This window comes from Pteronotus mesoamericanus, unplaced genomic scaffold (genome assembly GCF_021234165.1).
Source record: "Pteronotus mesoamericanus isolate MK-2021 breed Mesoamerican mustached bat unplaced genomic scaffold, CSHL_Meso_final contig_56, whole genome shotgun sequence".
Taxonomy (NCBI): domain Eukaryota; kingdom Metazoa; phylum Chordata; class Mammalia; order Chiroptera; family Mormoopidae; genus Pteronotus; species Pteronotus mesoamericanus.
In genome coordinates, this window is record NW_026555201.1 from 11109715 (window position 1) to 11126525 (window position 16811).

General features: G+C 40.7%; 1 protein-coding gene across 1 annotated transcript in view; it reads left to right on the forward strand.

The window, feature by feature from the left end:
- The first annotated feature begins 10356 nt into the window (after window positions 1-10356).
- The window catches only part of RAB3IP (RAB3A interacting protein), a 50736-nt gene continuing 44281 nt past the window's right edge, over window positions 10357-16811 (forward strand). The window contains exon 1 of the mRNA XM_054580099.1: window positions 10357-11014. Within this exon, the coding sequence (XP_054436074.1) occupies window positions 11004-11014 (11 nt within the window). The 5' untranslated portion in view covers window positions 10357-11003. The remainder of the gene's footprint in view (window positions 11015-16811) is intronic.

Here is a 16811-nt window from a genome sequence, read left to right on the forward strand (position 1 = left end):
CTTGGAGTGTTTCTGTGTTCTAGCTAATCAAGCTTTTTTGTTGTTGTTGCAATATCTATAGATTCTTTTCTTGGTCTTCTGTCTTGATTATGTATATATTGGATTTCTTTTGTCTCTCATTTACATAATTTCTCTCATCCTTTAAAACAGTTTGTTCATTTCTATTTCATTTTACTTTTCTTATTTCATGACTTTAAAGAAATTTTTTTTTAGTTTTTTCCTTAGAATGGTTTATTCTCCTTTGTGCTATTTCCAAACCTGCCTTTATTTTTGAAATAGTTTCTTTTCTCCCACTTCTTTCCATTCATGTTTAAGCGCTTTTTATGGTTTTGCTTCATTAAAAAAATTTCAAATGAAGAGAGGACAATTTAGTTAACCACGCTTATCAGTGCATACTACATTTATCATGACAGGTCCGTCTTATTTATTTTCCCTTTTTATCTGTTCCCTCCCACCCCCCACCTTATAGGCAACAGTATGTGTGTTATGACCGTTTAAGGCCAGACAGGTTCACACGGGATTCAAGCAGACGGAAGAAACTTCACAGAGCCGATGGGATGACTGACATGCCTTTATTCTAGGGCAGGGTGATCCATGAATGCCACAAGCTGCGTGTTGCCCAGCAGGGAGTCCCAACTCCCTTATATACTAAATGCACACACAACCGGGAGGGTGCCAAGGCACTATATGACACAGCGTGATTCTGCGCATGTGAGCCCATTCTCAAGGCTATGGGAATGCTGCTTATCTTAGTTGCCCAGACATCTGGGTGAGGGAGCCTGACTGACTCCATTTACCCTACAGGGTGTATTCTTTTTTGTTTTTGCAAAATGTCTACACTTTTTAAATGTATATATGTGGTATTTATTGATCTTATACCTTTTTTTTTTTTTTTCATTTAGCACTATGTTTAAGATCCATCTGTTTCTCTGTGGCTTCTCATCTGTCAGTTCTAACTGTGCATAATCCTCCATGATGTGCATCTACCACTTCTACCTATTCACTCTCCTAGCGGTAGACACCAGAATGCTTCCAGCTTCGGGCAACCCCAAATAACCCAGCTGTCTTAGTCTGTTCTGGCTGCTATAATAAAACACCATAGACTGGGTGGCTTATAAACAAAAGAAATTTATTTCTCACAGTTCTGGAGGCTGGAAATCCAAGGTCAGGGTGCCAGCGTGGTTAGTTGTGGTGAAAACCCTTTTCTGGGATACACCCTTAACTTTTAAAGTTTATGGCAATACATGTAGTTAAAAATTTCTTTTGCTTAATGGCAACAATTTTTAAAAATGTGTTTATTAATTTTAGAGAAAGAATTAGTGAGAGAGAGTAAAACATCAATGTGAGAAACACCGATTGGTTGCCTCCCATACGTGCCCCAACCAGGGACTGAACCCTCAACCTATGTGTGTGCCCTGACTGGGAATCTAACCCTCATCCTTTTGGTTATAGGACGGTACTCCAACCAACTGAGCCACAGAGACCAGCCAGGGCAATGGTAAAAATTTTTTTGATGAGAATTTAATTTGCATTTTTTTTTAACTCTTCCCTCCTTCCTTTTTTCTTTTCTTCATATGCTCATTTCTTTTTGATTGATTACTCACCTTTGAAGGAGGCGAGATTTCCCAAGATATGCTCTTTGCTGAAGGTTTGTGCTGAGGAGGGGCCTGGACTGTGTTCTAGTCTAACAGGAATTCTCCTCACGACACGAAGGTTGTGTGGGTGAGTTCCTTCAGCTTCTACTTTTTTTAAAAAAATTTTATTTATTTACTTATTTTAGAGAGAGGGGAAGGGGGGAGAAGGAGAGGGAGAGAAACATCCATGTGTGAGAGAAACATTAATAGGTTGCTCCTCAGACGGCCCCATCTGGGGATTTGGCCCACAACCGAGGGCCCTGATGGAGAATCACACCAAAACCTGCTGGTTTGTGGGAGGACCCCCAACCCACTGAGCCCCACCAGTCAGGGCTCAGCTTCTACTTCTGAAAGAGGCTGGCAGTTGCAGGGCTGGCCACATTGCAGAGTCTATCAGAGCCGTGTTCTCCGCATTGCTCCACAGCAGAATGCTTCCTGCACGCAGAGCCCATCTGAATGTTCCTCTTTCAGCCTCTCTCCTATAAGAAATATTATAATAGATCAGGTTGCCTCCTTCTCTTTCGTAGTAGATCAGGGAAAGGAGAGGCACTGGTGCCAATCCGAGTACTTGATTCCCTTGTTTCAAATGAAAAATTGTTGTTTTTGCCCATAAGGTAAGTCATTTAATTGTGTGAAATGTGCTCTGTTGATGTTTCCTGAGATCTGTAGCCTTGAACATCTTTTATCAGAGTCTTCCTGCTCTTCACTGTACTTCAGGATATACTTTACTTCAGGGTTTTACGTGTCTCTTGTTTTTGATGAAAATATATTTTGCATTTTTGTTTGTCATTTTGCTTGGTATTAGGCAATTTCTGAGAGGAGGAGGAGTAGTAGAGGATGCTATACTTTTAATTTACCATTTTAATTCTGAAAGTTTCTCCAGAGCATATTTTAAAAATTGCATTTTTATGTATATATTGTTATCCCATCTAGATTATAATTTGGGGACTTTCCTGCATTCCTTTACTTTCCTTATATTCTTTACTGTTGATTCTTAAAGTTTAGTATCATAAGAATTGCTTCCAATGTTTGTTAAAAATTTCAGTAGTTAGCCCCAAGCATCTCACGTGATTCTCATGCCAGAAGCTCACCAACTGCACCTTGTAGGGAGCTACTCAGTGATATTAACTGACTGATTTACAAGGGCATGGGTATTTGGGTGAGATGTCTTGGTATATGTAATAGAATCGATACTGCTTTAATACATAATGAGACAGGATAGTAAGAAGCTAGGAAAATTCCTTGGCAATGGAATAGGGAAACTGAGACAGATCCTGAACACAATGGCCAAGCAATTTACAGGCAGGTGCCGATGCTGATGGGCACCAGCGTGAAGGCCTGGCAGGGGGCAAGACGGGGAAAACAAGGCCCTCACCCTCGGGGTACCTTTTCTCCCTGGAGATGACATCTGGGCCTCGGCTGTGTTTCAGCTCCAGGCCCAGAAAAACAGCAAAACCAGGTGGGTGAGGCCAGGACCAACTGCAATGACTGAAGATCCTCTATCCTGCCTCTCACCAGTCAGAGGAGACCATGACCCTGAAAGGGCGCACCTGGGAACCGGTGAATATTGTCCTGAAACCCTCTCCTGAGACCCTCCCTAACATTCCCAACTGCAAAAGAGAGAAAAGTCTCAAGACAAAGGACCCAGCCCATGCTCTCCCTCCGGGGAGCAGCTCCAGCCATTCCCTTTCCCTTCTTCCCCCCACTCCTTCCTTCACTGGCATCTCCTAGACTCTAAGGCACTGGGCAGCTGGCAGCTTGTCCCAGGCTGATCCCCTGACCCTGTCCCCAGAGCCTGTTTTTCTCTGACCTCCCAGTGAGCTCAGGGAGCCCAGCCCAGGCTCTCCTGTTGCTTCTCCTATGCTGAGCCCTTCCTTGTTTCACTGTCCCCAGCTTTAGTAAATGTACCCTCCTAGTCACCTGGACTCGTGCTGTAAAATCTTTTCTACAGGAAGTCAAGGACCCACACGCTACAGCTGGCCCTAGGCGGACCTGCTCAGTGCCAGGCCCCTGTCTGGTAACAATAAGATTGGCACAGATAGCATATGTAGCAATAGAGAGGGTACGGAGGCAGGGATATTTATTTATTTATTTATTTATTTAGCATGGAGAACATTTTTGTCCTCTCACTCAGACAGATTCTGTGATTTGTTCAATTGAGTAGCTTTTAGCACATTACCAGATACTCAATAAATGTTGATGACATCAAAATAGAGCAAAGTTTGATAGACAAAAAGTCTCAGATTCCCTGAAAGTGACTGAAGAAATACAAGTTGTTTATATGTGTATCTGACTAACCAGGCAAGTCCTCTCTCAGGGCCAATTTAAGTATAGGGTGGATTGTGTGATTTTTTTGTGAATGTGTCAGGCACAGTATAACGTGACTTATCCCTTCTTTCTTTCCCCAACATTCTCTGTGGCAGATGGCTAGCTTTCCCTTCTTCCAGGGCAGGTGGCTTTCCACTTAGAGATGACATTTCCCAGCCCCTCTTTGAGCCATGTTTGGCCATGTCCAAATTCTCCAGTATTTAGTCCTGCTTTATTTTTCTTCTTAGCGTGCATCATTCCTATCATTATATACTTATTCCTATGCTGACTGTCCCCTCCACTAGAATGTCGGAGCCATAAATTTAGGTGGGGATGTTGTCTTATGCTCTGTCATATTCCCAGCATTTGTCATGTAAGTGATGCATAAAGCAATAATTGCAAAGAGATAGGAATTGTTAGGTATGACAGGACATGTGTGTCCCAGCATTTCTATAATGAAGGTGAGTAATAGGCCTCAGCAAGGAAAGTTTTGGCTGATTGAGGTTACCAGTTGAGCCTCAGCGACCACCTTCTCTGCATACACTTAGCATTCATATTTTCAAAGAGAGAGACACTTACTTGGTTGATTCCAGTCAACGAAATGGAGGATCCCTATTGGGGAGAGCTTCATGCCCCTTCAGAATGTTGACCTTTCTCGTATCCGGACTGACCACACAGCTGGCTTTTGGCTCAAGTATCTGTCTAGGTGCAGTTATCAGTGGCCAACGCAGCATTGTTGGTTTCACTTAATATACTGTGGCACGACTCATCACAACACTGTGCACAAAGACTATCTTTCCTCACAAAAATGTGAATATTGCTGGCACTCCCATGCTTTCAAAATGAATACTGTTCTTTCAAACTAGTCATTTCGTAGGGAGTTATGTTTGAAAACATTTTTTGGATGTCCTGCTTTGAAGTGTCAGAATGATATGATGGAAATATACAGAGTAGTATTCCAAAGACCTGGGTTCAAGAATAACACATATCAGCTCTATGACTTTGGATAAATCATTTCATCTTTTTGGACCTCAGTTTCCTCATTTGTGAAAATAGGCGGTGAGGTGAGGTGACTGAAAGATCTTCTCTGGCTCCAATATTTTATGATTCTGTAATTACTTTCAGAGCTTTCATAGCATAATTTGTGATCATTTCCAATTATACTAAACATCCTCTCTTTGAATGCAGATTTGATTTTTTGGAACAGATAAAATTTATTGGTGCCAAGTCTATTAATATCATGTATGATAAAGGTTGGTGACACAGTTTTTAAAGCTTGGAATTGCCATAGATGACTTCTTTGCCTTTATTTATGCACATTCAGCTCCAAGTAGCAGATACCCAACACAAACTGGCTTACGCAAAGTGAAAATCACCAGCTCATATAACTAATACTTACCTTAGATCAGCCTTCTGCCTGTTAGTTCCATTCTCAGCCATGTTTTCCACTGGCTGGGCATGGACGGCATGGCTGACAATGTTGGCCCTGCTTGAATTATTTGCTTGTTATGAAATAATCATAGAGACCAGGAGTGTTCTTGAATGGGTTATGCCTGGATCACATGCTCACCCTTGAAGTGGGGGGAATTCAGTTCTACTTGAATCACATGAACTGAACATGGTGAAAAGGCATGTTCAAAGAGAGGGAATCTTACTTGGCTGATTCCCCCAAATAAAGTATTGTGCTGATCCCAGAAAGGTATAACAGATGCTGGACATTAAGCGATGGAGAGGGAGGGAGGGAGAGAGAGAAGAAGGGAGGGAGAGAAACCTCATCATTTGTCTTAGACAGATTTCATCCATTAAAATGTTTTTTCTTTCCTGTTTTGATTGCAGTATAGGCATTCACTATCTCATAGTAGCTTCCTATCTAATTTCTTTGCCTCTAGTCATTCCCCACTCAAGTACCTTCTAGTCATTGCTACCACATTACTCTTCCTAAAGCAATGTTTTCATCACTTCACTGTCCAGCTCAAGATCTTTCAGGAACTCTGGTTACCAAATTCCACATTCTTCAGTCTGGCATTTATGATCGTCTGCAATCTGGCTCCCACATATCTGTCTACCTTATTTCTCTACCTGCACTTGTTCCTTGTGCTAACTAATCTGCATTGCTCACCATCACTGAACACATTGCATGTTTTCCTTACAATGCCTTTCTCTATTGGTATTGTCTACCCCATCACCATTTCTCATCCTAAATCAGAGCTCGGATGATAAGCCAAAGGCTGCTAGTTGTCTCTGGTTATTTCTTCTCCCTTTCTCTTTTAGGATTAGAACCACTGATTTTCCAATGGGCACATGACCATTTAATAGAGACTACATGTTTCAACATCACTTACGGTTAACTTCTGACCAAAAAGGTGTAAGTGTGGTGATGTATACAACTTCTGCAAGTGTTCTTAAATAGAGGTATGTGTTCTTTTCTGGTCCTAAATACTTTCTCCTATTTGGAAATAAGGATGTGATGACTGGAACTTTAGCAGCCACCGTGGCCTGTAAGGTAGAACCTACATGTTCATTGTGTGGTGAGGACACATGACAGAAGGAGCCTGTGTCTGAGTTGAACAGAGCCACCACACCAACCCGGCTTTCCTGCATTTACATGAAAGGAGTGAATTTTATTTTGTTTAAGCTACTGTTATTTTGAGTTTTTAACTGGTACAAAAAACCAGTATCTCCATGAAAATACATTATTTTCCAATCAAAATATATGAGAAGTGGGGGAATTATTTTAAAGATATAAGGATTTCTCACAGACTCTATGAGCAGGAATAAAGGAAGCCTCAAAAATAAACTAGAACCTGGGACTGAAACATGGTGAGAAAGCCAGGAAGTCCTCTCATTAAATCTTCTCTCTCCTTTTCCTCCCTCCCACTGCAGATTATTTATGTACCTGGCATAGAGAAGCAATAAATAAATGTGTTTAATGGATGGCAGCTTGTGTGTCTGAGAAATAAACTAGATTTGAAGCCAATTCTCAAAACATTTCCTTATATGTATATAACTTGTTAAAGTGGCTCTTTTGAAGGAAACCATACTTTTTAGAGTCTAAGCTCCTTTGTCAACACTTTCTCTTAGCCCTCGGAGCTTTTCAGTTGTTTATTCCAACATCAGGAAAAGGGCCTGAACTACAGTGTTATCCACAACTGAACTAATAAAAAACACATTAGAGGCAGCTGATTTTGTACAGGAGTTGCAAAGGCAAATTTTTATGGGAGTGTGAGTAGTGAGCTCTGGCCCGCAAGAACTATTTTGCTAGACAAAAAAATGCTAGATTGCTTCTGGTACTTTTTTACCTGTAACCAGCTTAAAAAAAAAATCGCATTGTTATTATTTACTGTCTGGGTTCCTGCTTTTACCTAGTTTTGGCCCTCAAGAGTTTCTTATGTTCTTGTTAGCTTATTGACATGTTTGATAAAATGTTTTACATATTTTATCTAGCATTTTGAGTTGCTTTTGGTGGGAGAATCAACCAATCTCTAGTCTGCCATACTACAGAACATGATGTCCAGTATGCTCTTTAAAGAGCTTTAACTTCATTTGTTTGTAAGGCATTATCCTGCATTCTGACAAGCAGAGCCCTAACTCTGGCGGTCTGAGCTCCCCCAGTGTAAAGATGAAGAGTAACTACCTTTCTACCCAGGTCAAATTATTTTTTGAAAAGGACTCATGAGATAATTTATGTGAACTTAGAAACTGGAAAGTAGTGTAAATATACAACATTTCCTGAGTTTTGAAAACAAAACAGAGATAAACAAGCAATGGAAGTTACAACTAAGGGTAACAACTTTAGAATGATTTGTTCAATTTTAAATTTCTAGATATTTACATTCATCTCCTTTATTTTCTGCCCCCAGGTATGGATGGGAAGGTCTTAAGATTTTAAAACATATGTGTTATTTTGAATGTTATATTTGACTTTAGTTCTATAACTTATTTTTTAATGAAAGAGAAGGCAAACTCGAGCACATTACAAAATCTATCATGTTTTTAAAGTGTCTATCTCTTTAATTTATGGTTGAGCAATCTAACTTAGGATGCTCCCAATACTTTATATATTTTGCAGGCTGAGATTCTGAGTGTCTAATACCGTGTAATGTACCTTGGTCTCTGCTGCAAGGACACTGAAGTGTGACTATAGGCAGCTACTCGTATCACTCTTTACATTCTCAAATTCTGTTAGCAGGTTAACTATGTGAGAGAAAACACGTTTAAGTATATTTCAAAAAGACTTAGGGATAGCAGGTAGTTTGTGAAAAAAAATCAGCATAGGATTTAGGCATATAGCTATTGCTTACTATTTCACATAGATGCATGATGTCTTAGGTCCTACGTAGAGTATATCACAGGGCCTGTCCTCTAAATACTTACATGCCAAGACAGTACATTTCCATGTATGTCATTTATTCATTCTGCATTCATTGAGCCAGTCCTACTACATGTCAGGCCTTGTGCCTGTTCTCAAGAGGTTCATAGTAATTAGGAAAACAGACAAAACTACAATTACCATTCTATGGGATAAGTGCTAGAAAGAAATAAGGTTGTAAGGGAACACAGTTAAGGGCACCTAGCTCATATAAGGGTGGGGGTGGGATAGAGCTGGGTGGCAAGCCACAGGGAAGGGCTGACAACAGAACTGAGGCCTAGGCTGAATAATGAAGGATAAGCAGGAATTAGGTAGGTAAGGAGGAGGTGGAGAGTCAGGATGTATTAAGAAAAAGGAGCAGCATGTGAAAAAACAAGATGCTTGAGAGTGTTGCAAGACCAGGGAACCCAAGTAGTTTGCTGTATGTTGAGTTTATCAATTCCACTTACTTGTTATTGACATATTTGTCTCCCTCAGTATGTTTTTGTGGTAGAGATTGTGTGTAATGGTTTTTCTGTTCCCATGTTCAGCAGTAGGCACAAACATGGAGCGCAATAAATATTTTTATATGAGTGAATGACATTCATTCCTGACATGACAAGAATGACATGGTATAAGGGAGTTAGCAGTCCATTAATGAGGAAGGTTATATTTAGTGGCAGTGGATATGAGATGGGATAGATTTAATAATTAGTTGGAAATTAGAATGGATAGGACTTGATATATTGGAGATGTGGTACAAAAGAGTCAATGACTTTCTAGGTTTCTGTTTGGATTATAGGTGGATAACAGTAATAATGTTATGAATGATTAAAACTAGTATTCATTAGGCATTCTGTGTCATGCAGTACACCAAGTGTTTAACATGTATTTATTCTCTCAATGACCCAGTGAGGTAGGTACTCTTAACCATCCCCATTTGCTGATGAGATCAACTCATCCAAGGTTACACAGCTAAAGATGGCAAATTCAAATCCAGGAATTCTGATTCCTATGGTTATACACATGATCTACTCTTCTTCACTGCCTCTAAAAGATGAGATCAATATACAGAATGATGGCCCTGGACCACATGTGTATCCCATAAATTGCATGTATCCCTTTCAGTGAACATAGAGACATAAACGGTGACTGCCTCTTTTTGATCAGATTTTGGGAGCTTGGTTCTGTATCTTCATTTTTCCCTCTTGGAGGACCTAAAGTGGGGTGGAAATTTGATTAACAGTTGACACAAAAGATGAGAAGGCAGGTACAGAAACATTCTCGAATGCTCCCGTAGCTGCTGGAAGGATGGGATCTTGGTTCTATCAGACTCTCCCTCCTCCCATCCCCCTCACTTTTCCGTAACAGACAGACACACGTTGTAAGGTATACATGGAAGCCAAGTCGCAGATTGGTTCCAGCAGTCATCAACTCACACCGAAGGTTCATTTTCTGACTCCTGGTGAGCCCAGCACACTCGAAGTGAACCCGACTCTGCCTGTGGAGCCCAAGGAAACACGACTTGGAGCCAGCTCGCTCACGTTCCCAGGGAAACCGCCCGCAGAGGCACCTGGGGCCGCCTTCCCGGTACCTGCGACGAACCCGCCTGGAGCCAGGGGGCGCGGAAGCGTGTGGGTCCCTCAGGCCCCACGCAGGCCCCGCCCCTGCTCCGCCTCCAGCACCGCCTTCTCACCACGGGGCTGGGCAGCTCCCGGCTCCGGGCTCCGCTCCCGGCGCAGGCGCACTCCAGCACTCCCTCGTCTGCTCCCAACGCAGTGGCCCCGCCGCAGCTGAGTGTAGCGGCGACGGCCGGCCGGCCTCCTCTACCTCTGACTGTTGCGAGGCGCGCTCTGTGCGGCTCTGCGAGCGTGTCTGAGCGCCGGCAGTGGCCGCCGTGGGTTCTTCAGGTGAGTGCGGCCGCGCGCGAGAGGCCCGGGGCGCGGAGCACCGCCCCCCACCTGCGTCCGTGCTCCCGCCTCCCGCGAGCCCGCAGGGGGTGGCCGTGGCAGGTGCAGGTGCGGGCGCGGCGCGCGGATCCGGCCCGGCGATCTCGCTCTCCGCCTCTTTACGTGGGCTCGAGCACCCCCCGGCAGCGACGGCTGCGGCGCGGGGCTTTGGGCATCTGGGTACTCCCGGAGCCTTTGGTGGGCGTCAGGCGTCTGCAGCTCTCCCCCGCTCCGCCCCAGGTACGGGCTAGTTACTCATTAACTGCGCGGTCCCGAGCGCCCGAGGCTGGGAGCCCGAAGCCAGGTTACCTGTTGGAGGGGCGCACGCAGCCGGGAGCCGGGGCCCACGGTCGTGGAAGGGGGTCTAAAGAGAGTTTCCGAATAAGTCTGGAGCCCCGCGCAGCGCAGAAGCTGAAGCGAGGTGAAGCTGTAGGCTTGGGCCAGGGGTCTTAGTAAACGACGTGCGAGGCACCATGCCGAGGCGTAGAGGTCACCCTCGGGAGGTTTCGAGGGAACCTGGTGGGCAAGAGCAATCGCCCGGAGTCGTGCCATAGGAGGCAGCCTGGTTCAGCCTGACTTTTGTTCCGGGGAGTTGAGACGAACTGCACAGACGTAATTGTGATTACACTGCTCTTTCCAGGGATGACAACTCGCTCCGACCGCCGGGGGAAAAGAGAGCTTAATGGATTCTAGAAGTGATGTTAGGTGGGATCCCGCAGCACGTGAAGAGTTGCCAGTTGCTATGGGATTAAAAAAATAGCTGTAATGGCTAAAGGGTAAGGTCTTGTAAATTAAGAGCGCTGACTTAGTACTGATTCCTAAGAGGCAGACAATTTAGTTTGGAAGAAATGTAGCACATTCCGACGCTTCCTGTTTCACACTCCTCGTTTCCCCCTCCGGCTCCTTTCAGTGCAGGGAAAGAGCCCTATATTCTTTGCTGCCGTGGAATGCTTACATAATTAGAGAGGCCGATAAGAGGATTAAAACAAAATTGTTCTATTGTAAACCTGTGGAAAGACCCAGTTTCTATTTATTATCCTCATTCTTATTCTGTTGTTCATGCAGTTGTTTTTTTTTTAAAGGTGAATGACAAATCAAGGAGAAAAGAGACAATAGATCAGTAGACCAAGCATAGTCAGTGTTTTATGTTGTAAATATTCAACCAGTGTTATGGGGCCTTGTTCTGTTAATATTTGTTACTTACTAGTGCTGTGAATCATGTTTGGACAGACATTATATTCCAAGTGTGGCTTAGGTGATCTAATCCTAAAGCTCTCGTGGAATGTATGGAAATAAATTTAGCAGTTATATACAATTTTTCTACAATAGTGTATTACTGTTAGAAGAAAAGCCTTTTAATTTTTTCTTTTTTCACTACAGTAAAGTTACATATTAGTGCATATCTATTTGAATCAAAGTGGATATATTTAATATAATTCTTCCCTATGTGTTTGGCAAACAACTCATCAATGGTATTGAAAACTTCTTACCTTTCACCAGGATGGATATTCGATGTTCAGCTGCTTGTGGGGTTTGTAATTAGTGGGGTTTCTAATTAGATCCAATTGTACTTTTTGAATTAATGTAATTATGCATATTCTTCTTTCAGTATTTTTTTCTCTAACTTTCCCTTCCCCACCAACACACACAGAGATACTCCACGAATAATTTTAAAATTAAAGGTTCTTAGGAATCTAGGTCTCCATCATTTTGTAATATGGCAGAACAAAAACTTGTAGGTTATAGTAGTTTTACGTGTATTGTTGTGGTTAGTATACTTTCTTTTTTCCCATCCTTAGTAGGACTCATTGAATCAGTTAGTAAGCTGGCCAAATGAAAAACGATTAAATCTGTTTTTTTAAGTTTTAGTTCTGTTACTTCCTGTGCATATGGCCTTGAGTAAATTATTTAACCTCCCTGAGCTTATTTTCTCTGTTTGTAAGTGATATAACGTTAGGTTGAACCATATGAATTTGTAGGGAATCAACTGTTTTTCATATGGTTCAGCTTAATATGAACTTCATGGGATGAGAATTAAATGAGATACTCCGTATGAGATGTGGGGGGTTGGGGGACAGGAACCAAAATATAAGCTTCACAGTGTGCCAGGCATTGTGCTTGTTGCTTTAGGTATCTTGACTCCTTATATGTTGGGGCATTCCTGTGATATAGGTGATGGTATCGCGTTTTACAGATTAGAAAATTGAGGCTTATTGAGGTGAAATAACTTCCCTGTGTTTACTTGTGACGGTCATAATAGCTGACTAATGGCAGCAATAGGATTAGAAACTAAATGTGACTGTCCAGAATTGACCTCTTAACATGCGTGTTTCTTCCATTCCTGGTCTAATCCTGAAGCCCTTGTGGAATTTATAGAAATAAATTTAGCAGTTACATACAGTTGTACTATACAATAGTGTATATCTTGTTAGAAGAAAAGCCTTTTAATTTTTTTCTTTTTTCTAAAATTGTTATATATAGTAAAAGAATTTTGTGACTATATGGAGGCACAGAGATGAAAAGTGTTGTTATTTGTATTTCTGGTAAAAAATATCCCGGTTTTCTGATAAAGGTGATACCAGTGCTACTGCTACTACTGAGTCCAGAGCTTCCCCTGTACCAAGTTCTGGCCTAAGCACTGTACCAGGGGTGTCCAACCTGCGGCCCAGGATGGCTATGAATGTGGCCCAACACAAAATCGTAAATTTACTTAAGACATTACTTAGTTTTATTACTTAGATATGTACACTTTCTATATTAGTGATCACAAACTTGGGACCTGCTCGATGATTTTAAAAGATAATTGAAAGAGCTGCTGCGTAATTAGGGTTGTTATATGAGGACTTTTTTGCTTATCTGTGGTGGCAGATACCACAAAAATTATGCATGGACTTTGTTTTGCTCATCAGTTTTCATTAGTGTTTATGTATTTAATGTGTGGCCCAAGACAGCTCTTCTTGCAGTGTGGTCTGGAGACGCCAAAAGCTTGGACACCCTTACACTGTACCAACTTACAGTCGCAGTGACCTAGGAGTTAGGTAACCCCTAATTTTATCCCATTTTATAGTTGAGAAGATTAAGGAACTGAGTGATGTGGCTTGCTCAAGGTCACAAAACTAGTTAAGTGACAGGACTAGATTAGAAGTCAGGCAGTTTGTTTGTCTTTGATGTCTGTGCTCTTCGCCACCACATGCTACTACTTCATCATGGGTAGGTTGTAATGTTGAAGAATTGTTTTCAATTTACTTTTTATGAGATACTTAATATTAGTGTAATAAGTAATTCTTCACGTGTCACCAGAGATTTTTAAATCAAATGCTCATTGAGGATCTGCTCTGCAAGTCACAGTGGGGCTTAAAGGAAAGTATTCGTAAGAAGTCTGGAATGTAGGTGATAGAATGAATAATTTCCCTATCTTTTATAAGTTCCTCAAAATTTAGAAGGTACTTTTCATATATACGTACTGATGTAATTTTAGTAAGTGCAAAATGAGGCAAAGTGCTGTAATAGTTGGACAGTGGGGAGGAAGGAAGGATGAACGGTGGGGTAGGGATATTGGTGTGTTGAGGTAATGAGGGAAAGCTTTGCAAGTATTCTGGGTACACGTTAGTTAAGCCTTTGTCCTATGTAGTTCTGGTTAAGATGCGCGTCAAAGGGTAATAAATTGGTTACTAACTAAATTGCCTAAATGTACTTGATAACCTAAAAAACTAAATATGTCAGCTTTGAAAACACCTTTGTAGCAACTTTTTCCTTTTCTGTTCTGATGTCTAGCTTTTTGGCAGGTAGTAGTACATTTTCTTTCTTTTATGTTTCCAGGACACTGAGCACATGCCTCTTATTTTAGTATTTATTAGTTTTGATATTTACACTGTATTTGTAATGTTAATGACAAGGAGGTTTCTTCCTTTAGTGTTTGCGTGCTTTGAGGGCAGGGCTTACGTCCGTCATCTTCCCTCATTTTATAGCTTTAGCGTTTTGCAGCTTTAGGAGGTACTGTGCTGTGTTTGGTGATGGGTGGTCAGTGGAAGAATGTCAGGATGTATTGAAGTTGCCCTAGCATTGGAAGTGGGAGTGAGCCGTTCAGAGTGAGAATTGAGGAGACTAAGTTTAGGAAGAGAGGGGTACTTACAACAGGTAGCATTAACTTGCCATCTCTGTTTTTCCCCTCTGCTTTTCTTTTCAGCTTACAACTAAGTGATGTAGTTTCATAATCTTAGATTGTATATAGTCACTGTTAGAAAAAAGTAAAAAAGTAATCTTGCTTCATTTTAGGCTATCAGTCACAAGTCACACAAGATTAAATAGTTATAGCCATAAGCTAAGGTTACTTAGATCAGAGGAAAAAGAATGAAAATTATCGAAAGAGTTCAAATTTATGGGAAATACGTTGCTTGTAGTTGACAGCAGGGTTGTAAATGTAAACATAATGAAAGTTGATGGAATTCTCCATATAAGTAGATGAATTGCCAGTCTCGTGTAAAGAGACTTGATTCAAGAATGTATGAGTGCCTGAGAGCATAAAGCATAAAGGAGCATGCAGATGATAGCTCAGAACCACTTAAATAAGTGGATTGTAATTTGATGTGTCTGGAGAAGAGTAATAGTATTGAGCATTCATTTTGGGCACCTGGTTGACAGATAGGGATAAAATGGATGAACAACCAAAGTAAGTTTGGAAAACACAAGAAGTACTGTATTTTGCAGTGTATAATGGACACTTTTTTGCCCAGATTTTCAAGGGAAAAATAAGGATGCACATTATACATGGGTATAATGATTACATACCATGGGTATGATAATGGGCATAATAACCCTGTGTATGATGCACACAAAATGTGGGTGTGCATTAGACACATCAAAATATGTTAAATGTGCATTAATTAATTTCCTGTTGGGAAGAGAATTATGATTGGCCTCATACATGTTAAGTGACTTGTCCAAGTTTACATGCTAGTCAAGGACAAAATCTGAACTAGAAGGAACATTTTCTGAAGCTAGTTTGATAAAATGCTCATATTTCCTCAAGCTTGGAAAGCTCAGCTTCTCCAATCTTGATTCTCTTTCAAGGTACTGTTTTATATACCTCTTTTTCAGGAAAAGGAGCCTATAATCTCTCTACTCCTCACTGTCCATCCCCTCTCTAAGGACTCTGTTGTTTTATTTATTTTAATATATACTTCAGTGCCTATTAAATGTTTAGTTGACATATATTCTTGCATATGCAAAAAAACGGGGGCTTCCACTATTGAGAAAGAGAAACTCGCAAAACTATTAGTAACCCAGTAAGTACTGAGCATTTTCTGAAAACCCCTAATTAAAGAATTTGCAGTAACTAAATTTCTATGTCAGATTGTATGTATTTGGGGAATTAGAACGTGACGTTAACTTGTGGTCTGTATTAATGAGTGGAAAGATTGTGTAACTTCATTGACCATCTGACTAATTTTTCTCTTGGGTTATTAATTAAACCTACATTTATAAACAGTATGCTTCTTGAAATGTAAATGTGAATTTTTGGATATAATACAACTGTTAATGGAGGAAATCAACTTTAAAATGATAATGAAAGTTAATGAGAAAATAATTTATATATATTTATATATGTAATATACACAAACTTCTTTGTTTTGTTTTTTCCTCTATTCATTTATGTAGTATTTGAATACATCACAAAGCTTTCTAATTATGGAGAATTTTAAATAAAATAAATTCACTCAGTAGTGTAATGAATTAAAAGTTCCCGTCACCGAGTCCCAATAACCATCAACCATGGTCAGTTCTGCCTCATCTACTTCTCCCCCTTCTGAATTATTTTGAGCAAATTCCAGGAATTATATAATTTAATCTGTAAATATTATACATTAAAACTCACACTAATTCCTTAGTATCAAATTATGCACTTTTTTTTTGAATACATAAAAATAAGGCCACTGTAGTATAATCAGGTTTCTTTTTATTTTCGTTTATGTGCTAGTTTTTCCCCTAAGTCCTAGAAGGGGATGCAAAACTATTTAAGATCCCAGCATTATAGCAAAATAGAGAAGGAAATAATGATACCAAAGACAATATAGGAAAAAAGAGTAGGAAGAACACAAAGCAATAACAAGTGCTCATTTTCAGTAGCAGTGTACTAGGAAAACTTTCCTTTTTCTGAAAGTAAAACCAGGGTTCAGAAATTCAGCTGTATCCTTCTGCTTGACTTGTTCACTTAGGGTTGGTGGGGTGAAGCCTTGCTTAAGGGATCCTCTGCCTTAATCTAACCTTTCTGAGTCCTACTCCTTCCTCCCCAGTTTTACCCTCCTTTTTTTTTTTTTTTTTTTTTTTTTTTGAGTTTTACTTTTTAAGTGATTCTTAAATGTAGTCGAGTCAGGTGTTAGAGCCACACACCGGCGTTTGAATCCAGGCTCTGTTATTTATTGACCTAGCATGTCAAAGCTAATAAGTCTCTGAGCCTCGGGTTCTACATTTGTAAAATAAAAATAAGACCCATTTCAAAGGGATGCTGTGAGGAGTAACTAGAATAATGTATGCGTGTATGTCACCCGTACAGCATATAACAATGTAATGTAT